The sequence below is a fragment of the Castor canadensis genome, chromosome 2, assembly GCF_047511655.1.
Source record: "Castor canadensis chromosome 2, mCasCan1.hap1v2, whole genome shotgun sequence".
In the NCBI taxonomy this organism is placed as follows: Eukaryota; Metazoa; Chordata; class Mammalia; order Rodentia; family Castoridae; genus Castor; species Castor canadensis.
This window is the reverse complement of record NC_133387.1, coordinates 77190898-77215227: the sequence shown is the minus strand read 5'-3', so window position 1 is coordinate 77215227 and position 24330 is coordinate 77190898. Positions and strand designations below refer to the sequence as shown.

The 24330-nt window shown below is 38.2% G+C and overlaps 2 protein-coding genes across 3 annotated transcripts in view; one reads left to right on the top strand and one right to left on the bottom strand.

The window, feature by feature from the left end:
- The first annotated feature begins 569 nt into the window (after positions 1–569).
- Positions 570–11820, top strand: Agr2 (anterior gradient 2, protein disulphide isomerase family member). Of its 2 annotated transcripts, none has more exons than XM_020181291.2 (8): positions 570–682; positions 3480–3625; positions 3868–3931; positions 4038–4090; positions 5780–5853; positions 7697–7760; positions 9709–9792; positions 11538–11820. In XM_020181291.2, exons 2-8 carry the CDS (start codon positions 3487–3489, stop codon positions 11585–11587), a joined length of 528 nt encoding a protein of 175 aa, XP_020036880.1. In that variant the 5' UTR covers positions 570–682; positions 3480–3486; the 3' UTR covers positions 11588–11820. The 2 variants fall into 2 exon arrangements, with proteins under 2 accessions (XP_020036880.1, XP_020036879.1); XM_020181290.2 differs by having other exon boundaries at positions 576–700.
- Positions 11821–17174: 5354 nt separating this feature from the next.
- Positions 17175–24330, bottom strand: part of Tspan13 (tetraspanin 13) — a 28449-nt gene continuing 21293 nt past the window's right edge. Inside the window, exons 2-6 of the mRNA XM_020181287.2 lie at positions 23933–24100; positions 22475–22555; positions 21282–21395; positions 19940–20053; positions 17175–18222 (exon numbers count right to left, since the gene is read on the bottom strand). Coding sequence (XP_020036876.1) covers positions 18148–18222; positions 19940–20053; positions 21282–21395; positions 22475–22555; positions 23933–24100 — 552 coding nt within the window. The 3' untranslated portion in view covers positions 17175–18147. The remainder of the gene's footprint in view (positions 18223–19939; positions 20054–21281; positions 21396–22474; positions 22556–23932; positions 24101–24330) is intronic.

Sequence of the window (24330 nt, the reverse complement as noted above, 5' to 3'; positions counted from 1 at the left end):
TTGGAGGAAGTCACTGAATATATCTATCAGCTGGATGAGTATTATAAGCTCATGGGATTAGGCTGTCCTTTTTCAACAACTCCCTCAGTTTTTAAATATTCTATGACTACTTGTTTTGTATTTTTATACCTGTCATTGATGTGTTTTTTTTTTCCAAAAGGAAGGAAGTATATCATGAAAAATAATTTGTATGATAATAGAGAATGGCGGGTTATATGACTGTAAGGGTTAGAATTGTGAATCATCTTCTATGTTTTCAGCTACATAAAGGCAACCTGCCCAAGAGGGAGAAAAAAAAACATCTACAAACCACAAACTCCATCCAATCACATAAAGACAAATCAGCCTTCAGGCAAATCAAATGTCTTCATTTAAACCTTACCTGGACTTGGCAGCCTGCCAATTTTTTCTAAACCTTTTAACAATATACTTTCACAAACAGTTAAAAACATGCACACTGAAAAGCCTGCCTTTTGCAATCTTAGTTTTTAAAACAAAGAACTCTTTAACCCAGGGAAAACAATTGCTAGGGAAAAGGAAAGTTTGCTTCGGAGTTAGCAACAGGCAAAAACAGGATTAGTGGGTGGGATTGAGGTGTGCTCAGGTACATAAATAGAGACTCAGAGCTGAGCTGGCACACTCAGAAGCTTGGACCTCCTCCTGACTGGCTCACACAAGGCAGGTGGGTGAGGAAATCCAGGTAAGGCTCTTGACAATAGCTGTGGAATGACACTTGCTAGAGTAAGGTTTGGCCTCTAATTGCTATGCAGTTACAATCAGTCAACAGATTAAGAGATGCAAGTTTCCCAGGGCAATGGCGGGGGAATAAAGGAATCTCCTTCAAAGGCTCACTGGGGCCTTTCTTTAGCTAGAGCTGACTGAGTCTTACATTCCTGCACAGGTTCACAAAGTGATGCTTTCTTCCTTAGGGAACTAGAAGTTAAATCTAAATGTTTTCAAACCAGGGACCCAGAATTTCCATGTCAGTCACTATCAAATGCTCTGCTTTTCTCCCACAGGTGAAAGCAAACATCCACAGCCTCCTCTACTGAAAACTCAGCTCAAATTGCCTCAGTAGAATATATTATTGCAAATCAAGAAATAGTTTTTTCTGTCTGGCACACTCTTGTTGCACCTTAGATCTTTAAATTCGTGGGCTAGACTGTCAGAGGAGACTGCTGGTTGCTTTGCTGAAGCACATAGAAACTGAAACCTCCTGCAACTCCCTTCCTTGTTAAAGATAAGAATACAGGGATAGAGTGACCAGTATGAAGCACTGGCTTCAGAGTGTCAGTGCATGTGTCTTCAAATTTTCAATATCTTTCAAGGTTAGCAGTGGTTTTGAGGGGTTTATGCAGGATGTTTGCAGAGCAGTGTCTCTTTGTCCCATGACAATTCAGTACAGTGAATCTCAGAAAGTCACCCCCATGCAGGATGTTTGTACAGCAGGAGTTATATTAGCCTTCCTTGTATCCTCCTGCCATAAAACACATGTGATACATCAATACTTCCAATCTGTAATCTGCAGAGCTATTACAAGGGACCCTAATACCCACTTGAACAATAAGAAGCGTCAATAAGCTAAACAGAGTACTTTGCTATGATCTAATACTATTTTTTCAAATATACATAGATGCTGCTATAAATAAAAACAAATGCATATTGTTAAATTCAAAGTAACTGACCAGTAGAAGTATAATATTTGAGAAGTATAATAATTTTCGTCAAAAGTTCTTGATTTTTAAATATTTTTAAAAGTCTTCATATTAAGTGGGCTGGGTATTGTTGACTTGTCATATAATTGAGCTGTTTTTGTGGAACTTTAGAAGATAAAAATTGCCATTAGCATTTCCACATCATATCTTTTTGTGTATAGAAAGTGAAGAAATTATATTTCTTTGTTTTGCTTATGTATTTTCTTAGTAAGAAATTTTGTGGGTACATACTAAGGCACGAACGCATTTGCTTGGATTTGGTTTTCAATTGTTTAATGTTTAGCAAAGTTCCCATCAAGTTATGAAATCATGAGAAACTTTTTTCTTACAAACACTAAGCAATGATAGTCTATTCTGCTTCCTGTGCAGAGTTTATGTGACTTAATTCAAAACCTATACCAATATTAAGTTTGATGATATAATTTCATACTTCTTTCTCAGCAATTTTAGTGTTGTTGGCTTTACCCCCAAGTGCCTAGCTCTCCATGGTATAGGTCCCTGGATAGCCTTAGTTCCTGGCAGCGCAACTCACTTAGCTTGCTAGCTTCCTCCTCCCCTCTTCATCCAGGGAACTCATCTTGCCATTCACATTCCTATTCATAGGCATCTGCTTCACATTTTCCAAGTAATCAACTCTAGAACTTCAGAAAGGGTTTGAACCACACCTCCAGCCCCTTTATGCTCTGGTCATTGTTGAGATAGGCTTTCACTTTTTGCCGGGGCCCACCTGGACCATGATTGCTTCCTGCAGCAGCTGAGATAGCAGGTGTGCACTGCCACTCCGAGCTTTTGCTGTAGAGATGGGGGATCTGATGAATATTTTTGCCCAGGCTGGCCTTGAACCTCAATCCTCCTGATCTCTCTGCCTCTTAAGTAGGTAGAATTACAGGTGTGAGCAGCTGGTACCTGGCAGGAAAAATAAAGTTAATAGAGGCACCATGGGGTTTATTTCTCTGTGTTAATCTCAGAATATTTCTGTGCACTAAACTACATGCCCACAACCACCTACATATAAAGTCTCAACAGAATCAAAGAATGTTTCTCTAGAAGGAAGTTAGCATTGATGTGTCCTAGTGAATTCAGAGCTAATACAGAGCTGGAGTAAATGTTACCCTAGGGAGAAAAGTTGTATGGATGCAAGTCTTCAGTCAAGTGTCAAAGTTGGCAGGTTCTAAATGACAGAATCTATCATTTTCTTCCTATCTCATTCTTTGATGGCAATGTTCTCAATTTAACTGAAGATTAAAGAAGTGTGTATGCTTAGGGTAATTGTTGCAGGAAGGAAAGATGGGAGCCAGCTCTCCAAAATGGCAAGATCAAGAAGCTCTTGTCCTAAACCCATCTCAAAAATCCTCATCTCTCTGAACTTTAGATTCTTCATCTCTTACGTTGGGGAGGTGAAAAAAGAAGAGGTAACCGCTAAGTTACTTTACAATACTTTTCTTTTTGAAATGTAAATTTCAAGGATCAATTTTCTTAGCTAGGAGATTATACACTTAACTAGTTATCTCTTTCCTTAACACATATATTTATCTATTTCTATTATGTATCTGTATCTGTTGATAGGTAGGTAAGGGAAGAGACAGATAGCTATCCATTCTACATATTCCTGGGAAAATCCCATGGAAGGTAAATATCTTTTCACTCCAATCTCAGGTGTCCCATCTCAGCAGAGCCTCAGTTCCTATTGTATTACACTACTGAGATCCCATCTGTAGATTCTGACAACTACTAATTCCTTTTTTTTTTTTGTTTGCAATCTAGATTTGCCATGGAGAAAATTTTGGTGTCAGCATTCTTGCTTCTTGTGGCCCTTTCCTACACTTTGGCTAAAGAAACCACAGTCAAACCTGGAGCTAAAAAGGACACAAAAGACTCTCGACCCAAACTGCCCCAGACCCTCTCCAGAGGTAGGGGTCAGCTTCTTGTTCGCTTCCAATTTCTACTTAGTTGGGGAATATCTCCTCATTCATGGTGCTGAGGTGTGTGCTAAACATGTTTGGGGATCTAGATTTATCATTTGTAATTATTTACACTTTCTTCAGAAAAAGTATATATTTGTATTGAAACATATTTCCCTTTACCATTGCTTTTCAACAGGTTGGGCCTGACATTATAATAGTTATAAATATGCTGGCTCATTTTGTTTTAGGTTGGGGTGATCAACTTATCTGGACCCAGACATATGAAGAAGCTTTATACAAATCGAAGACAAGGTAAGGACTAGGGTTTCACAGAACCCTCTCAAGCTTGCAAGAGCACCATCTAGTGACATCTCGTGAAACATGAACTCCTACCAAGTAAGAATTTTGTCTCTTACAGCAACAAACCCTTGATGATTATTCATCACTTGGATGAATGCCCACACAGCCAAGGTAACTTATTCTTCCGAATAGGATTTCCTTTATAAGGTTTTAGGTAGCGTCAGGTTTCGGATCACTCATCTTCATACCCTTAGATATGGCATAGTTGAATAAGAATATTTTATGCAGGAAAAACATTTTAAGTAATTTCAAATATTTCCATATTTTGTGATATTAGTGCATATTTTGAATAAGCTCTAGAATTCATCTTGTTTCTTAATTTTTCTTCTATCCAACATGCAATACATCAGCAAATACTCTGAGCTTTACCTTCAAAATAGACCCTCCACTTAGCACCAGATTCATGGACATTCAACCTGTGCAGTCACATAGGGCTCAGACTCTACTGTCACTGTCTTAAAATTCTTAATAGTTCTTGAACAAAGAGCGCTGCAGTTTCACTTTGCACTCAGCTTTGGATCTTGTCCAAAATCCAACCACTTCCATTGCCTCAATGCTACTGACCTGGTCCAAGCCAAGCTCTTATCTTATCCAGAAAACTGTTAACAGTCACCTAACTGACCACAGTATAGTCTGTTCTCTACACAAAAGCCACAGTGAGACTGCTAAACACAACTCAGATCCTATCAGTTGAATACTTAAGTGGCTTCTCATCACAGGTCAAATTAACCTGACCTTGGTCTTCAAGGCTGGACATGATCTGGCCAGTGGCTGTCATCCCTCCCCTGCCATGTTCTCCCTGCTCACTCTGATCCAACCTGGCCTTCATGCTGCTTCTTGAACTTCTAAGCTCATTCCCACCTCAAGGCTATTGCTTTTGTAGCTCCTTTGCCTAGAGTGATCTGCTCCCAATAATCTTAGTGACCTATCCCCAAAATGGAGCACTTACTCCCTCACCCCAATGTCACCTCCTCAGAGAGATATTCCCTGACAAACCCTGAGCTCTTATTTTTTATATATAATTCTATACATTTTTAAGATAAAATTACAGAAATTTAGAAAAGATTAGTGGTTTATAGGTGTTGAGAATAGGGGTGAGATAGTATACAAAGGAGTAGATACAGTTTTAAAGGGAATACATGAAACTGGGCACCAATGGCTCCAGTCTATAACCCTAGCTACTCAGGAGGATCACAGTTTGAAGCCAGCCCAGGCAAATAGTTCACAAGTCTCTATCTCAAAAAATACCCAACACAAAATAGGGCTGGTGTTGTCACTCAAGTGATAGAGTCCTGCCTAGCAAGATTGAGACCCTGAGTTCAAACCCCAGTACCAAGCCAAAAGGGGGAGGGGCTCATGAAGATCCTTGTTACGATGTAATTTTTCTGTCCAACCCATAGCTCTTAAATCCCTGCTTTACTTTATTTTTTCTGAAGTACATATTCCCACCTGAAATTATTACCTATTTTTTGTGCGCTTGTTTATGGCCTGTCTCCTATACAAGCATCTGAACTCTATGGAAATAGCACAGGCTTTTTTATTTGCTTCAATCTCTTAATGCATAAAACCAGCACAGAATAGCCATTCAATAAATATGGGCTTGAAAAAATTATAAATGGATGGATGGATGGATGAACGAATGAATAACAGGAAAGCAAAGGCTGTCAATATTATAAATAAATCACTTACTGAAAGGGCAAAGTATTCTATGTAAAGTACAATTCAACTTAAAATATAACAGAGAGCAAGGTTTTAACAAAAGCTGAGATGAATGCTGAATGATTTTTCCTTATATTGTAGCTTTAAAGAAAGTGTTTGCTGAAAATAAAGAAATCCAGAAATTGGCGGAACAGTTTGTCCTCCTCAATCTAGTTGTAAGTTTACTTTTCATTGTCACCAACATCCCCTTGTGGTTTGTTATCTGAAATGCATGATTCACTTTTCATATATATCTTATTCATACCACATTAACTGGGATCTCTTCCAAATATCCCATCTCACAGATTAAAAGGGAAAATATATTTCATCTTCTTAATAATCTATCTGGCTTATCTATGTTTTAGTCAGTAATTAATAACCCTAGCTTAATCCTCTGTGGGCAGGGTATTATCTGTGGCTGTAACAGTTGGAGGATTTTGTATTTTGCAAATTACTTCCTGTGCCAGACCTCCTAACAGTCAACTGTCAATCCTAGCTTTTTAATTCCTCTCTCCTCTCCCTCTGAAAAAAAGGCAGCTCTCCAGCTGTGCATATCTCTCTAGGCTGCCTGTGCTTATGTTCATGCTTTCTCACTTTACTTCACCATCACCCCCCACACAGTGTTCAAGTGTTCTGTCTTTGCAAATTCTCTCTAGTCAGTAGATAAATGGGATCCATTTTCCTTCTAAAAGTGAAACAACTCTACCTAACCATATTTCCCCTTGAGCCTCTATTACTCTTCACAGGTTGGCTTCTTCAAAGAGCAATCAACACCAATAATTCTTTCTCACCTCCCTTTCATAGGCTCCTGTTCTTCTTCCTACCCCTTCCTACATCTTAACCCAAATATTCCACAACTTTCAACTTGCCTACCCAACCTGTCCAATACCTTATAAAAAGCTCAAATTCAGTATGTTGCACAGTGAATTACCATCTTGCTCCAGGCTTCTCAAATTGTTTGTTTTTATTCTCCACTTCAATAGAACTGGTAGTGTTCTAGATTGCACTATCTTATTCACCTGCAACTGTCAAGAAGCTCCGTACCTCTCAATTCTAAACATTCCTGATGCCGTACTTCCTCATAAACTCAGGAGCTATTTCATTGTATGAATTATGCACTTTGCACTTTACTAAATGGCTCCCTCCCTACAACATAAACCCACTTAATCCCTCATGGTGCACAGTAATCACTCTAAAGACCACACTGGGGCTGTGGTGATTCTTCTAACATCCCTCCAGTGGTTCTTAACTATATCTGAACAAATGAAAACACTGTAGCATAGTGCATGAGGCCAGTCATGAGCTGTTCCCTGGAGCAGATTAGCATCTTCTCCCACCACTACCCGAAGCATGTAGTCATGTGTAAAAAAAAGATATGCCCCTCTTCATCCCTTTGTACATGCTTCTCCCCATACGTTGAATGGCCTTCTTTCCTACATTGTTTGAGATTCCTCTTCACCCAGTTCAAAAAGTCCTAGGGGAATATGGACACTGCTCTAAGCATTGACAGAACTTGTGTATCTCCCACCGAAACATCTCCCTGCTATATCCTCAATTTTCATTTTCCTGTCTATATCTCTTAATAGACTATGCATATTTTACAGATAAGCAATGTTTTGCTAAACCCAGGAATTCTAAACAGAAATGAATGCTAAAACATCCTGTTTCTATAATTTCTCCAACAATGTCTTCTGCTTTTTTCATTAATCTCTCTCCTGCCTCATCCAAGATGTCTTCCTCAAACATCATAACTCAGTCCTAATTCTTCCCTCTTGAACTTTTTGCTCTTTGTGTATTGCATCCATTCACCATTTTCTCATGTTCTCTATCACATTCTGATTTATTTATTGTTTCATGCATATAACTTGTCTCCCCATCTGTATTACTAACTCTCTGTGAAAGAGATGTTCCTTATGATACCTTAGGTTCCTGACCCAATAATGGGCACATCACAATTTTGAAAATAACTGAAGAGAAAACAAACTAAAAGTGTTTTGTTTTTTTTTCCTTAAATCTCAGTATGAAACAACTGACAAACACCTTTCTCCTGATGGGCAGTATGTCCCCAGGATTATGTTTGTGGGTAAGTGGAGATACAATGATATAAAATCCATTCTGAAGAGTGCAAGTGCTGTCACATCCATTCTCTGTCCTCTGCACGCTCATCTGCCTCTTCCCCTCGGTCAAGATCACCACCAAGCTCTATCATTCCTCTAAGTTTCACAATATATTTTCCAAAGATGACTTTTTTTACCTTCTCATTTTAACTTTTAATCTTCTGCCACACATATCTGAGAAGAAAGTGCTGTGTTTCTCTCATTAGCCATGCAATCCTCAGCTATACTTTTGCATTTATTTGTTATCTAAAAATAGGACAGAGACTGTATCTGTTTTCTGTCCATACTTATAGTTCCAGCATAACACTGTGGTAGGCTCCCAATAAGGGTTTGTTGAGTGACTGAATAAATACGAGTTTGTCTTTGACCAAAGTCATATCCAACACATAGCTGAGTTCATTCTAATCCAGTGGTTCACATAGGCAATTTAAATTAATTCAAATGTATATAACAGACAAAAAAGTGATGGGGAAAAAAGTAGGAAGGCTGAACTAGTGTATTAATTTTATAGCTTTAGTTTTGTCAAGATATAGAACATTTAGAATCCTAACACTGAAAAGGAATTTGTAGGTTGTCTAGTAAGTTAGTCTCCTGTAAAATTTCTGAGCCCATATTAATACACATTTGTTGCCTTCAGTCACAAGCACCAACTCCATGGCAGCTTGCTCCTGAAGTTCAATGGGTCTCCGTTCTGGCCATATGTTAGAATCTCCCAGAGGATTTTAAACACCAAGCTGCCCAGGCTGCCCCCCAAACCAACTAAATCAGAATTTCTGAGGGTGGGGTGCAGGCAGCCATAGTTTTTAAAGCTCTCCTGGTGATTCCTACGTGTGAATTCCTTTTCCTGAGTGTTAAAAATCCTTTCTCATGTTAAATTATTACCAAGATTAGACCTCACCTGCATATCCTCCACACCTGGCAGGAGTATCTCCTGAGGCCTCTGTTAAACAAATGAATGTCTGCTTCTGGTAATTTAGGTTCCTTGGCCCCAGCCTAACATTCTAAAATGACAGTCCACTCTAGAAGAAGTGACAGACTCTGCAAACACACAGATGGTTCTCACACATCCTCCTCCTCTCTGCTTTCAGGTCGTATGTTTTAGGCTCCTTCCATCACTCCTCTTTTTGGCAGTGGCAGTGCTGGGATTCAAATCCACTGTCTTGTGAACACTAGGCAAGCACTCTAACTGAGCTAAACCCCTAGCCCCCGAGCACCCCGGTCAAGACAAGGATTCTAGACCTCTCTGTATCCTACTTTCCTTTTGGAGGCACTATATTTCTTTAAATAGCCTTTTTCTCATTAGTTATATCACTTCAAGTTACATATAAAACATGACAATATAGATTTAAACATATATGGAATGCTGCATGTATAGATAAATACATAAAATTCTTAAATCTGCATTTTTAAAATGCAGCTAATTAACAGTGAATGGCAAGGTACACACTTATTTGCATTGCTGTATTTAAGGGTTTGCTTTTTTTTTTTTTAATTTGTTTTAAAAAGTATGAAAACCAGCATTGGATGTGTTTCTGATTAGGTTGCTCTTGATAAAACACGTCAACTTCCTCATAATCACTTCTGAAGTACAATAATTCTGTATTAGAGAATATTTGTTTTCACACACACACACAAAAAAAAACCAAACCACCATCCCCAAAATATATATTATACTGCTTTCAGGTCACTTTAGCTAGAACAGCAGGTTTCAAAACCTTTTCCACAAATAGTACTGCACAGCTGTTGAAAGTTCCAGCTCTCTTCTGGTTTTTAACTGCAGAGGCTGGGTAGCAAAGTAGATGGAGTGGGCTCCATCCAGTGGGACACACAGGACATGTATACACAGGCCACCTCACTCCATTAGGGATTATTTGGAAACAAAACATTCCATTCACTTTTGCTTTATCTTTGCAGACCCATCCCTGACAGTCAGAGCAGACATCACTGGAAGATATTCAAACCGACTCTACGCTTATGAACCTTCAGATACAGCTCTACGTAAGTGTCAGTTCCAACATGGTTGTTGTCCAGGTATCAAACATCTCCCTTGGTTATAGCAATGGGATGAGAAGCCCTGGGTGAGGTGGGAGAGGGTTCTGCTTGGGGACCCTAGAGAAGTAGTTTGACCCTAACAGAGCTTGTGTCTTCAAACCATACTCTTTCCATTTCAGTATTTTTTTCTTTAACCTCAATTGAGAATGAATCATTTAGATTAGGTATCTTTTCCTCTGGAAAGATTCTGTGACCACATTACCTGCCTTTTTATGTTTTTTCAGGCACACTAACGCACAACCCCTTCAGTCACAGAACTGAACCTAAGTTGTAATTAACTGCATGCTTCAATTTTTTTCCACAAATAACAAGTGAAATAATTTCATCTTATTGAAGTTGAATTCAGGTTCAATTTAAAGATCAGTAGGCAAAATGACCCAAAGGATTTCCAAAATACTTTCCCAGAAGTAGTTATGATGACAGGAGGAGGTGAGGGGAGGAGGGAGAGGTAATGTAGCTGAGGTGCCTACTTGGGAGGATATACCTAGCTGTGACACCTACTTAGTCCCAGGAAAATGGGGTTTTATCCTGAGGACCAGTTCTGATCAATTATAGTGACTGCCTAGACCCACACTAACCAATACATTAGTCATCAGCCACACATTGCTATTTAATGATACATTACTACTTTTAAAAATTAAAATCTGTTTTTCAGTTATACTAGACACATTCCAAATGCTCAGTACATAGACACTGAATGTTTTCATCACCATGGAATTTTCTACTGCACAGCAATGACTTAGGATGCTATGTTGGGAAGGAGAGGCTGTGCCTGGCCAGCAGGATAGCTCCTATGATCCATTAACAATGTCCAGGGGTAGTTCTGAGGACAAGGGGAAGCTCGGTCCATGTATGTTCTTGAGATAATGGCATGTATCTTAATAAGATTTAACTCTTTAAAGGCAAGCATCCTACACAGGTAATATTATTATGGCTTACAGAACAAACATTTAATAAACATTTGTAGAAGGAACGAATAAACAAGTGTTCAGTGCCTGTCATGTGGACTTCTTATTTCAGTAGATAACATAACCTCATTTTCACTAATTGCTGCTGATGGGATAGAAATCTAGAACTTTGGGCTCTGTGGCTGGGGCCATGGTTCAAGCAGTAGAGTGCCTGTCTAGCAAGTGTGAGGCCCTGAGTTCAAACCTTAACAACCACCATCAAAAAAAAAAAGTTTTGGCTCTGGAGAAGTAACTCCATCACTTAGCTGTATGATTTTGAGCAAACTACTCAGCCTCACTGTGCCTTTTTTCATCACCTAAGAATGAAGTACTAACAGAGGTTTATGAGGATTAAAAGAATTTGTCTACATAAAGCACTTTATAATTTATATTTCATCTTCTACTAAAATAATTTGCAGTAGCTGTACACATCTGTCAAGTATTCCTTATGAACAGGAGAGGTAAAATTTTACCTCTAAATTAGCCAGAATTCTTTGCTGATACTAGAGCTTATGAAGAGATTGTTTTAGATGAAGGAGTTGGAGAAGGAATGAGTACACTAGGGAACTGTCACAAAAGCCATTTCACATAACCTCAGAAAAAAAATTTACAGTAAAATTACCAACTACCATTCACCCTATTATAAAAAAGCACCCTGCTAAACCAATGAAGTTTGGAGGTTTATTCCAGCTTTTGGTATAGTTTCTGGTGACATGTTGACTGTCCTACCTTTTCCCACATCAGTGTATGACAACATGAAGAAAGCTCTCAAGCTGCTGAAGACAGAATTGTAGAGGAAAACAAACTGCAAGCTCTTCCCTTTGTGTTGGGTCGTGAGACTTGGAACCAGAGATTTTAGAAGATGGGAGAATGCAGACATGCTGGTGGACACACCAACTGGATTATGGTTGAATGTTACAACAGCTATTTTTAAAACATTTGGTTTCAGGTATACATGCATGAAAATAATATTGTTATCTACTATAGTGAGCCATGATTTTCTAAAAAATAAATCCTCTTGAGGGTACTCAAACTGAAGTTAATTTTTTTCCAAATTGGTCTTTCACAGAAAAGCTGTTTGGTTCCTTCAACAAATAGTACTACTGGACACACACAAAATGCTCAACACAAAACTCAAGTTCAAATAATGAAGACCAAAGATAAAGTTATCATGTCACCACACTACAGGGTCTCAGTGAGTAGGCTGAGCTTACTCAAGACAAGCATCAAACAGCTTATGCTTCAAGTGTGGAAAAATATGCAGGAAGGCATCCCAAGAAATCAGGCCCCTACTCAGAGACAACCCTCCCCACCCTGACCAGAAACTTCTTAAATTTTAGGTAGCGTGTGTCCCAGTTAATGGGCTCAGTGAAAGCCTCCAGCAGACAGCTTTCTCCTTGAAAAGACTAATTTATTGGAAGCATCAGCTGAAGAAAAGTTATACCACTAAACACACTAAAGAAATCCTTAGAATTTGGCCCTGTCATTGATACTGGCCTAGAATAATTTCAATTTGAATTGCTTCATGTTCTTCTCCAACATGTGACTGTCTGGGAGATGAGCAAAGGGCAGGGCAGTGATGATGTGTGGATGAGGTAGAGATCAGAGGTCACCAATGTTTTGGAAAAGTTGTGAGAGGGTATGGACATCAGGCAAAAAAGCAGCTCTACTTACTTTAAACTCTATACTGAGCCTAACAAAAATTAGAACTGTGCACTAATTTCTTCATCCCATATCTAAGCTCACATTCACTGTTGTATGGAACTGCTGTACCACCCAGCCCCACTGACTTCTTTGGTCCCTGGACTATTGTGGTCTATATAAATCTATTGCTTGCCTTGACTAACTTTGTTGGATAGCTCCTTTCCTGAACAGACCCTGTGGCATCATTAATTTTCCCAGGGCAAATAATATATTTTCAGTGCTTTCTATCTCTCACAGTTATGCCTATCACTGATGGGTTTTGAGGACACATTGTTGACTTAATGACATTGAAATCCTAAGATAAAATATCACAGGGGAATGAGTTCTCCTCTCATAACCAGGTAACTTACACATCCTGAAAAACGTACATTCCATTAGAAATCTCTAGGACTGGAGGTGTGGTTCAAGTCGTAGAGCACCTGCTTTGTAAGTGCAAAGTCCTGAGCTCAAACCCAAGTCCCACCACAAAAAAAATTAAAAAATGAAAAGCTCATTTAGAAAGCTCTCTGAGAACTAAGAAGAAAAAGGATGTTTCACTTCTATAAACAAGTGTTTTGAATGACAACTTGTAAGCGACTTTTCTTCTATAGTACAGAAAAACAATGTTTATATTTTTCATTGGGCTGCTATGAAATAGTATTGTTAGGCCCTTAAATTTTTATTGATTAAAGGCAGGTATTTTGAACAACTTATAAATGATTCAAGTTTCTTCTACAGTATAGCAAAATAATGTTTAATTTTGTCATTGGCTTCTGTGAAATAATAGTGTTAGGTTCTTAAATTTTTATTGAGTAAAGCCAGGTGTATTGGAATAGACTTGAAATCCCAGCATTTGTGGGACTGAAGCAGGAGGATTGTGAGTCTGAGGACAGCCTGGGCTACATAGTGAGACCCTGTCACAGAAAGAAATGAAAGAAGGGAAGAAAGAAAATTGAGTAACAAAATGTTAAAAAGATACAGGACATAAAAACAATTCTTACATCTTTGGGAAATCAAATATCATCTATACAAATAAGAAAAACAGAAAAACAAAAAAAAGACTTAAGTAAAAAATTTTTAAGAATTTCAGTGCTACATTTGCAACCACAGGAAAAGTATATAGTCTAAAAAGAGTTGAAGATTCAAATATACACTTGTTCTAAGCTCATGAAAATATTAGCAACACCTGTTCTACCAAATTCATCTACTGCCATATCCCAATGTTTAATTTGTGCTTAAATAAATTTTGATTGAAAACGTATCTTGACATTTCTCTCACTACTGAGAAACAGTAGAGAAATGACACTCAATATGAGTTGGGCTCCAGTAGCTCGCTCCTGTAAATTTAGCTACTTGGGGGGCTAAGATCAGTAGGATCATAGTTAAGGCCAGCCTGGGCAAATAGTTTGAGAGACCCCATCTCCAAAATAACCAGAGGAGAAAATGGACTGGAGGGGTGGCTCACATGGTAAAGTGGCTGCTTTGCAAGCTTAAAGCCCCGAGCATAATCCCACTAAACAAAAAAGTACAAGAAGACTAAAGAGTATTATGTCCAACATCTAAATAAACATAGGGGAACATAAAATGGTACAGCCACCGTGGAAAACAATATGGTGAATCCTGAAAATATTAAGCTCAAAATTACCACATAATCCAGCAATTCCACTTCTGGGTTTACACCCAAAAGAACTGAAAATGTCAGGAGAAAGATATTTACATATCCATGTTCATAGCAGCATTATTCACAACAGCTAAAAGATGGAGGCAACCCGTGTCCACCAATGAATGAGTGGATAAACAAAATGTGACAGAAATGTACAGCATACATGTAATGCTATTTAATCTTTAAAAAGAAGGAAATCGTGGCATATGTTACAGCATGAATCTTGAAGACATTATGTACACTAGGTGAAATAAACAAATCATGAGAAGACAAGTACATGAAGTATCCAGAGTAGTCTTTGCAATTGTGGTTGTCAGGAGCTGGGGAAAAGAGGAATGGGGAATTATTGTTTAATGAGTATAGCAATTCGGTTTGGGAAGATAAAATGTTTTGGAATTGAATGGTGGCTGTAGTTGTACAATATAAATGTACTTAGTGGACCCTGAACTGTACACTTTAATTGGTGAAAATGATAAATTTTGTACACTTGTATATGGCTACAATAATTTTCTCAGTTTTATCTGAGGTCCCATACATATACATATATATATATATATATATATATGCATACATATACATACATATATATACATAGCTGGGCAGGAGGGGAGGAGGATTAACTTTCTTTTAAATGTTGGTAACATAAATAGTCCATAAAAGTCTTTCGTGCAGATGGTCAATACACCTGATTAAACCACTTTCACCTACTTAAGAACTAGCATCTTCTTCAAATGATCATCTATGACCACCTCTGGTTTGGAGTTTTTTTGTTGTTGTTGTAGAATTCACTAATCCTACATAGCTCCTGAAGTCCTCCTACGAGTGATCACTGGTGAGAACAGGAACAGTGGGACAGCAAATAGTTCTAAGTGAGAATAGACCACTCTTCAGTTCAAGGAGCAAGACTTCAAAGTCCAAGTCAAGACAGCTTAACTTACTAAAAGGCCACTTGTTCAGTTATGACCCCACCTCTTTGTAAAAAACAAGATACTGAACATAAGCAAAAGTGATTTCACCCTTCCAGATGTCAAAGTCCATTCTTGGCTAACTCACAGGTAACTCCCACAAGCCCTCATTTGAAAATTAATTCCCAAAGCTGGTTTATCTAGGGAGAATGATGACAAGAGACCTGGCATATGGTAGTGGAGTATGAATTTCTCCTATCCCATTGACTCAAGAACTATTCCTAGGACTACTATTGCAAGCTGTGATAGAACATTCAAGAAAAATACAACATGACAAATCCTATATTCTCCCTGACCCTCTCCCTCAAACACACAACTTCACAGGAATTCCCTCACTATCCAGAAACCTAGAAAAGTGGGTCTTTGTCTTCCCTATCAATAAAACAAAACCATTTACATATCAGGGATAATGTTTGTAGGATCACAATGCGTTCTTCTCCCATAAAATACTATGTGAAAATGTAACTTACCTTCTCAGTACTTTTCCACCAAAAAAGTAAAGTGGTTTCAAATATTTAGTGTCTTCTCAAAGGAATGGATAAACTCAAACAGGATTAAATAAATATTTGGGAAACTCATAGGAGGCGGCTTTGGCCCATGGCAACTAAGAACTAAATGCCACACTTCTGGTTTCCTCTCCCTCTCTTAAAGGTCCCATTCAGCAGTATATTTTATTAAAGTTGGCATGCAGAACTGGTTTTCATACCAAACACATTGTTGCTCAGAGAACAAAAGTATCTGAGATGAATTTAAGCCACAGTGAGCTAAAATTTTAGAAATTATAGGAAAAAAATTTGATTTTTTTCCTTTGTATTAGCATTATTTCCTCTAGCTAAAATTTCATCTTTAACATCAAGGCTGACTAGGCAAAATGTTCTCAAAAACATTCCTCTAAATGGAACATGTAAATCGAGAATGAGAGAAATTGTTTAAGTAGTTAGTTCCTTTATAAGGAAATGCAAGACCTGAAAGAAAGGAGAAGTAAGGTTTGGAGTTTCCTTATAGCTATTCGTTGCACTTTGAAAAACAGACCCTGATCTGAACCACTGCTACTCTGCATCAGATGCTCTTGGCATCCTTGTACACACAGGCAGTGACCTTCTGTATCCGCGAATCTGCCTGGCCTCTGTGGGCTTACAGAAGGGCCACTCAGAACTCAGGATGAGTGTTCAAAGGCCTTTCCAGTGGGCACTGATACAGAATGGGAATCAGCGTCGCTGTACCTAGACACAGATCATAAGCAACATCATGGAAAGAGCTAGGTAATGACTTTCAGATTTGCTTATGGAGGAGAAAGCCAGATTCATTTGACAGGGCCCTTTGCTGGCATTTGAAAATGTTTATCTACAGAGTTTATCCCTAATCATCACTTACTTATTACCAACTCTCATAATCCTAGTAGTCCTGAAGAGTCATCTGGCCTAGACCTTGATTTTTAACTGGTTGACCCAAATAAAGTCATTGTAATTAGAGCACAAATAAAATACAGAATGCCTTAAAAGACAGAATTTAAAAATCTCCCTATGTGTCACTTTGGATCTCATCTTATGACATAAGTAGGAATGATGTTAGGGTGACACAGGATGACATCATAAAAATAGCACAGTTCTATTTGCTTGGAAGATCAGTGTTGCAGTCATGGGAGTGACATACCTACAAAATACTCTAAGATTCCACAGATCAACCATTTACCATTTTTCTTGGTCTGTAAGTCTGCTACCTAGAATGCAAGACAAGAAATTAGTAAATTGTTGGTAATGGGAAAAATATATGCATTTTTTCCCAAATAAATATGAATGACTTCTAAAAAAATTTAAAAAAAAGATATTCTAAACATGTAGAAATATTTCAAGAAAGAATTTGGGAAAACATTAGTGCTGAAAGTTAATTTCCATGGCCTACTTTCCATTGCTACTAACATAGCAATATTCAGCTCTAAATCCAACAAAGAGCAGTTAAAGCAAAAAGAAAAGTCTGGGGCTGGGGATGTAGCTCAGAGCACTTGTCTAGAAAATAAGTTCACATTGACTATTCTTTTACCTTTTTAAATTCAAATATGTACACACAAAGAAAGATTTCCATCTTTTAATTTTCTTAACATAATATACAGAACCACAATACTATTTCACTTCCAAATTATAGGAGATATCACATTCAAATATGCTTGGATTTGGTAAGCTGCTATTACAATACTGAGAAATTTCATGAAAAAGTTACTTTTTGCTACATGGGCCAATGCATTAATTGATAGTAACTTGTTTAAAAATGCAATCTTTTGGACTTCAAATCATTAAAAAAGAGAATATCAAGATTATATAGATACACATTCTGAATTACTCAGATTCATCCCATTTTGAGAGCTGATGGTAAATGTTAGACGTTAGAACATTTCATGAGACCACTTCTCTTTTGTACTTACCTATAAAAGTCAAAAACAAAACCACAATCTCCTAATGACATAGCTATATCTAGAATACATTGGTGTAATCCTAACAGACTACTGAACTAAAGTATCATTTTTATATTAACACTTGTCACCACAACACATCTTTCCTAATAAGACAAAAAACTTTGGGAATGTGGATTTCCCTTACTGAACTTAACATAATAAAATCTCTTACTTTCTGGCCTTAATAACTTGAACTCTTTCCAGAAGGAACTATCTACACAGCACAGTGCTACATACAATTGTTCCAGTGAGGCATATATTTAGTTTCACAATATGATCAACACAGTAGTGCCATACAAAGTTTTTCTGCAGGTAAAAATGCTAAGAAAGGCCACAGTGGACAGTGTCGGACACTGTGAGTATAGCAGATTACAGGAACCACCAAGGGTCAGGGGACACCATGAGTTTCAGTTTTTTTTCAGCAATGGAAACAGAAAAAAACATTCAGAGAAACATAAGAGTAAAAATATAGAATTCCACTGTTGATAATGTGTTGCAGATACTGTTTCCTTTGTTAAATGAGCAGATGAGCTTAATTTAAAATTGGAGAAAATGCACAAGATCAGATTAAGAAAGATTTTCCTTGGCTCCTCATCAAAGGAATGCACTAGGGTTAGCACGAGGATCCTTCTGGTTCCTATATCTATAGGTCAGCCAAACACCCAGGATCTGGAATTAAAAAACAGAAGAAGAAAGAGAAAGTAATGCTTGTGTACATTTATTCAGCAATTCATCAATAAAATAACTCTGGAACCTCTTGGTTACTTTGCTTTTTTGTTGTTCAAAGGCAAAGGAATGTTTTTCTCTTTTGAAATGGAGTAAACCAAGTAAGAGACTCTAACAATATTAAAATTTGGACTCCACAGTAGGCTGCATAATGCCCATATTATAAGCCCCAGAACCTAGGAATATGTTACTTAGCAGGATAACAGGGACTTTACAGGGATGATTAAGTTAGAGATTAACAAGGAAGGCTAATATTGCAATCACAGGAGTCTTTATAAGAGGGAGACAGGAAGGTCAAAGTCAGAAATAGAGAAAGGTGATATGAAATACAATGGCAAAACAAGTAAGTTAATAATAGCTACAAAACAACAGGTAGACCACCATATGCTAGGAACTATTTAAATACTACAAGTTTTACATGTACTAACTCCTTTAATTATCACAACAGTTATGAAGTAGGGACTATCTAGCATGAGAAAGATGAGGAAACAGAAGCGCACACTGGGTAAGAAACTTGCCCAAGGTTACAAAATTAACAAGCAGAAGCACTAGATTTCCAACCCAGTCAGTGCAGCTTTTGCTCCTACTTCATATACCTTAACTTAACCAGCATGTTGTTGAAGAAGAACTGGCACACAAACTTGCTATTATAAGCAGTAAACATCTTATGTATTCATTTTGCATAGTTATACAAAATTATACTATTATATCCATGAAATAAAATACTAGAAGAGAAATTCATGAGTTAAAGGAAAAAAAAATTTTTTTTTTCAGTACTAGGGACTGAACCCAGGGCCTGTGCATGCTAGGCAAGTGCTCTACCACTCAAGCCATGCTTCCAGTCCTTTTGTTCATATTTTGTTTCTGAGACAGGGTCTCACTAACTTTGCCCAGGCTGCCCTAAAACTAGAGAGCCTCCTGCCTCTGCCTCCTGAGTAGCTGGGATTATAAGCGTGAGCCACAATGCCTAGCAAAAAATTTAATCTTGAGACATATTACCAACTCAGAAGCATCAAAAACTGTCCACAGGTATTGATAATTTAATTAAGACACCAAGGAAAGAATAAGCATTCCTTAAAAATTATCAAACAATGTGTGGTTTTACAGATATATGTACTACATAAAATGTATCAATTAGTATAAATATATTAATGTCATAAATTAATGCATATATAAGAAATTAATGACAGTAGTTATCTATGTGTTGCAAGACTGGGAACAGAAGGAAATAGGGATGGGTTTGGGAGGCAATTTTTCAAAGCATATATTTATATATATGTACTTATGTATATTACATATTAACACATTAATGTAAGTGTTCTACATATTGAAAAATGAATTTAAAACTGTAATTTAACATATAATATACAAAGAGAAGAAAACCTAGAGATAATCCAATCTTACCTCATTTCATTCGGTCGTTAAATTTTACATAAGAGGAAATCGATCAAACATTTCACCCTGTCATAAAGTTAATGTTAGGTTCACTTAATGTCTGATTCCAAGCCAGGGGTCCTCTGGTTACAGGACTAGTTCTCAAGGAAAATATTCATTGCCACCTTTCAAAAATTACGAGTCATACTAAAGTGAAATACTATGCCTTGCTGCCACACAGGATTCTGTATGACAAAGGGGAAAATACTGAATTGTTTGCACATACTTCCGTAAAGCTGAAGAAGAGACCGATGCCACCAACAAATCTCAAAACCTCGCCAGCATATTTTCCGATTATCGGAGCACACGGTGAGCACTGGTGATTATTTTTAACACAGCTCTGTATCAATTAAAGAAAAGACCTGATATGTCAAAGTCCATTTATAAAGCACATATAAAAATTACAAACACAGTTAGGGTCTTGTTGTACTACATCCAATTTGGAGCATGGTTTCTTAGTGATGTGCAAATTTCTAGGGTGACCCCTGGTGTTTGTGCCCAGTATGACTCTGGTGGCTACGGCTGGGACTTGTGAGTAAGATGGGCTAGTCACCCCCAGGTCTAGGCTGCATTCTCTAAGACTCCATCTTACCAGAATGGAGAGAATCTCATGCTAATTTTGATGCTGTTGTACCCTGAGAAGGCTGTCTGACAGCAACCAAGAAAATAAGGCTTTCAGCCCTACAACTACAAGCAAATGAATTCTACCAACACCACTGAGCTGGGTAGAAGATCCCAGGCCTCACCAACACCTGATTTCAGCCTCCTGAGACTCTGAGCAAAGGACTCAGCTAACTATAGCAGACTCCTGACCCATGGAAACTGTGAGATAATAAGCAGGTTTTGTTTTAGGCCACAGCATTTATAATAATGTATTACACAACAATAGAAAATTAGCAGAGATTCCTACAAAGAAACAATCTCACAAAAAGAGGCCTCTTCATTCATGAAGGAATATGCATTCAGGATTCAGAGATGTAATGATAGGTATTTCTCCAAAATACAAGTACTCATGAGCTTCCTAAGTCATGAGTCATGGGGTCGGAGCTTGGAGGTCAGGGGTCAGGCCTGAGACACCAGAATGGCTATCATTGGTCCATTAATAGCTCAATTCCAAACACAAAGGGTATGAAATTGTGAAGCAGAAGAAGGGAGAAAGGGAGGAGGGAAGTTATATGTGTCTTCCACCTTAGAAATGTTCAGCTGGTTAAGAAACCCAACTTAGTATTGATCATTCTCTCCTCACTGCCCTGAAATGCTTTAAAAATCAAGATATTTTTTCATTTCTCTCTCACAACTTGTTGTAGAAAGAGTAGAATGGAATGAATTAGGTACAATAAACCAAAAGCTGTGTGTCTGACTGGGTCCTGGAATATTCAGCGCTCTAAGGGTATTTGAGAACAGGCAAATATTACAATAATATCTATGAAATTATAAGATAGCATATGTAAAACAATTTGGAAATACAATTCAGTATCAGAAAGTCCGTTTCTTCCATGCTTATCATTATTCATTTGTATGTAACACATTTCAAAAATAAAAACAACACCTTTACATTTTGGACTTACAGCCAGACAGGTGTCATTTGGGTTAAAACTTCGGAACCCACAGCAATTTAAATTCCTCTGGATGTCATTTCGAGCACTTGCTGTATTGTTCCAACCTACCTCCAGAAGCTGACCCTAGGAAATAAATTTCACATACACATTAAAATGTGTCATCCCTGCATAAAATGGATGAAGCTAGAGTCTACAGCTTTTAATGCTGAGTGTACATAAAATAAATACCCTCTATAAAACCATTAAAATTTTTCAAGAGTTTATCCCTCAATCTGCAACAAAAATTAAGGCACTTCTATCTTAGGAACAGAAAAAGTCTTGGCTTTACATGAAATTTAATTTATTTATGGCTTTTGGGGAGGGCAGTACTGGGGGCCTCACACTTGTTAGGCAGGTGCTCTACCACTTGGAGCCACACCCTCAGCCATGTTGACTTAGTTATTTTTCAGATAGGGTCTCTCGTTTTTGCCTGGGGCTGGCCTTGGATTTCAAACCTCCTATCTATGCCACCCACCATAGCTGGGGTTACAGGTGCATGTCAATATGCCCAGACTATTGATGGAGGCAGGAGTCTTGTTAACTTTTTCCCTAGGCTGGCCTCCAACCATAATCCTCCCAATCTCCACCTTTGGAATAGCTGGAATTACAGGCAGGAACCACCATGCCAGGCCTTTTACACACAATTTACAAGAACCACTGGTTCAAAGCTAATAATTCTTTTGAGTATAATAAGATAAAAATCCTCTTGCCCCAAGATAAGAAACTCATATTTCTCTACAAATTAGAGTTTGAAAAGAGTAATTGCTGGTATGAAACCACAAACATTCTGGAGCAAACATTTCACTGCATAATAGTGGTAAAGGACCAGGTAAACATCTTTTAGCAGTACCAACTTTTACCCAATGAAAGCTAAATCATACTTAAAGGAAGCAATTAAAGCTCCAATTTGTCCCTCTAAAGAACTCAGGAACAAGTTATTTAGTTATTCAGAGTAAAATAACATTCTGGGCAAAAAGAAATTGTTTTATGCTGTGGTCTTCTCTCCCCCTCTTTTCATACTCATGCTAGGTGGTATAAAAAAGCAGAAGAGGGCTAGTGGAGTGGCTTAAGTTGAAAAGCACCTGCCTAACATGAGGCCCTGAATTCAAAGCCCAGTGCTGCAATAAACCGATAAAAAACAGAAGAAAAGAATCTTCCCTTACCTGTTGCTCTTGATTCAGCGCTAAACAAGCACAGGACACAGAGAACTGAACAATAAATACCAGTAGGAGGATAATCATATACTGAGGAGTTAAGAGTTAAGGGCATTTTTAATGCTCTTAAAATGGCACAAAGCAGAAGTATTGACACAACTTCTAAAAGCAATGCACCCAGAAGATAGAACATGTGGCACTCAGAGGAAGTTCCAAAAGAATGCACATAATTATTATTTTGCTAATATACTGTAACTATAAGTTCATACTGAAAACTAGAAATAATTATAATTTGTATACATAAAGCACATCTATTAGAATTTCATCCCAAACACAATAAAAATTTTTATATGTAAGTATAGGCAAATATATGCATGCTTCTTAAGATTAAATCTAGGAACATACTTTTAAATTCTCAAATAGTAACATGTTGGAAAAGACCTAGAGGGGCCTGCCAGAGGAGGCGGTGGCAGGAGCGGAGGGAGGACTGGGAGTGGCTCTGGTCTTTGCTGCCCTCTTGTTCAGAGTCTATGCCCGGGGTCATCTAAAACAACTTGGAAAGAAGGCTGTGCCCATTGAGACTCCTATGCAGAAGGTCTGAGGGCTGAAGCTAAGTCCCTCACCACCAGTGTTCCAGGCCTCTCCTACTGTAACTCTGGCTCAAGGGCAAACATGGGTTTCCTCAGTATCAGATCAGCTCTAGAGCTGGGGTTGGGAGACCAGGAGGCAACCTTCCCTTTTGCCTTAAAGCCACCCCTTCCCATTCACCAGGGGGCCAGGGTAGAGGTGACTGTAGGGAAGGGCGATGCCAAGTGGGCCAAGTTACCTAACAGGGCTCTTACCCCATTGAGCTCCCCTAAGTCTTGACCTAGCTGTTGTCTCTACCACCAGCACCTCACCCATGCTTGTCCCCTTACCATGAACTCCCAGGCACTGCATTTCTTACTCTGGGAGAGAAGCACAATTGTAGGTCCCAAATGCTGCTTCCCCAGGAGGCAAGTGAGGATGGTACTGTGCTAGGGAAGGGGCACCCCACCCAACAGCTCTGCTCTATGAGCCAACTGCAGGTTTTGGTACTTTGGAAATGTCACTTTTTGTTTTATTTTATTAAAACTGCTGCAACAGAAAAAAAAAAAAAAGAAAGAAAGAAAAGACCTAGAGGTCACTGAATCAGTTTGATTTAACTCTGAACTTGCAATACATAATTAGGGCTACACTGAACTTGCAGAGTACTTGATGATGTGACAAGGAGTGAATGGGAATATCTAAGCCTACAATACTTTTACCCTTAGAAATGTTCCTAATACTGGTTGAATAAATAGGCATAGGGCTTTTCAGAACTTGCTTTCTGTCAATTAAACTCCTAATGATAACATTAAATTAGTTGTAATCATTGAAATAGTACTCAATAATGAGTGAGAACTCAATTGGGGTAAAAAAAAAAATCCCAATTTTTAAAAAGGATACAAAAAATAGCAACACCTGATGGTGTTTCACAGCTCCAATCAGTCCCACTAAAGCAATCAGGAACAAGAAGATGCCCACAGCAATGACCACGCCAACCACACGAAGACTGGAAATCAGCCCAAAGCCAATGCCCCAGGCAGCAATTCCAATGAGCAACAGACTAACAAGCTGGGAAGAGAGAAGAAGAAAATGTCAATTTATATAACACCAGAATTTGTTAGATTGTTTAGATCTTGATATCTTTCAAATAACTGCAACTGTCCCTCAGTAGCCATAGGGGATTGGTTCCAGGACACCCCTTCCCCCACCAACACACACAGATGACAAAATCCAAGGATGGCCAAGTTTTATACAAAACGGTATAGTATTTGTATATAGTTCTATAGTCCTCCCATATA

What these genes read in the sequence shown, in the direction of transcription:
- Agr2 (XM_020181291.2), top strand. Translation starts at nt 3,487, where the DNA reads ATGGAGAAAATTTTGGTGTCAGCATTCTTGCTTCTTGTGGCCCTTTCC. An exon ending in GCCCCAGACCCTCTCCAGAG is followed by an intron (nt 3,626 to 3,867) that starts GTAGGGGTCAGC and finishes ATTTTGTTTTAG; the next exon opens with GTTGGGGTGATCAACTTATC. An exon ending in CCCCAGGATTATGTTTGTGG is followed by an intron (nt 7,761 to 9,708) that starts GTAAGTGGAGAT and finishes TTATCTTTGCAG; the next exon opens with ACCCATCCCTGACAGTCAGA.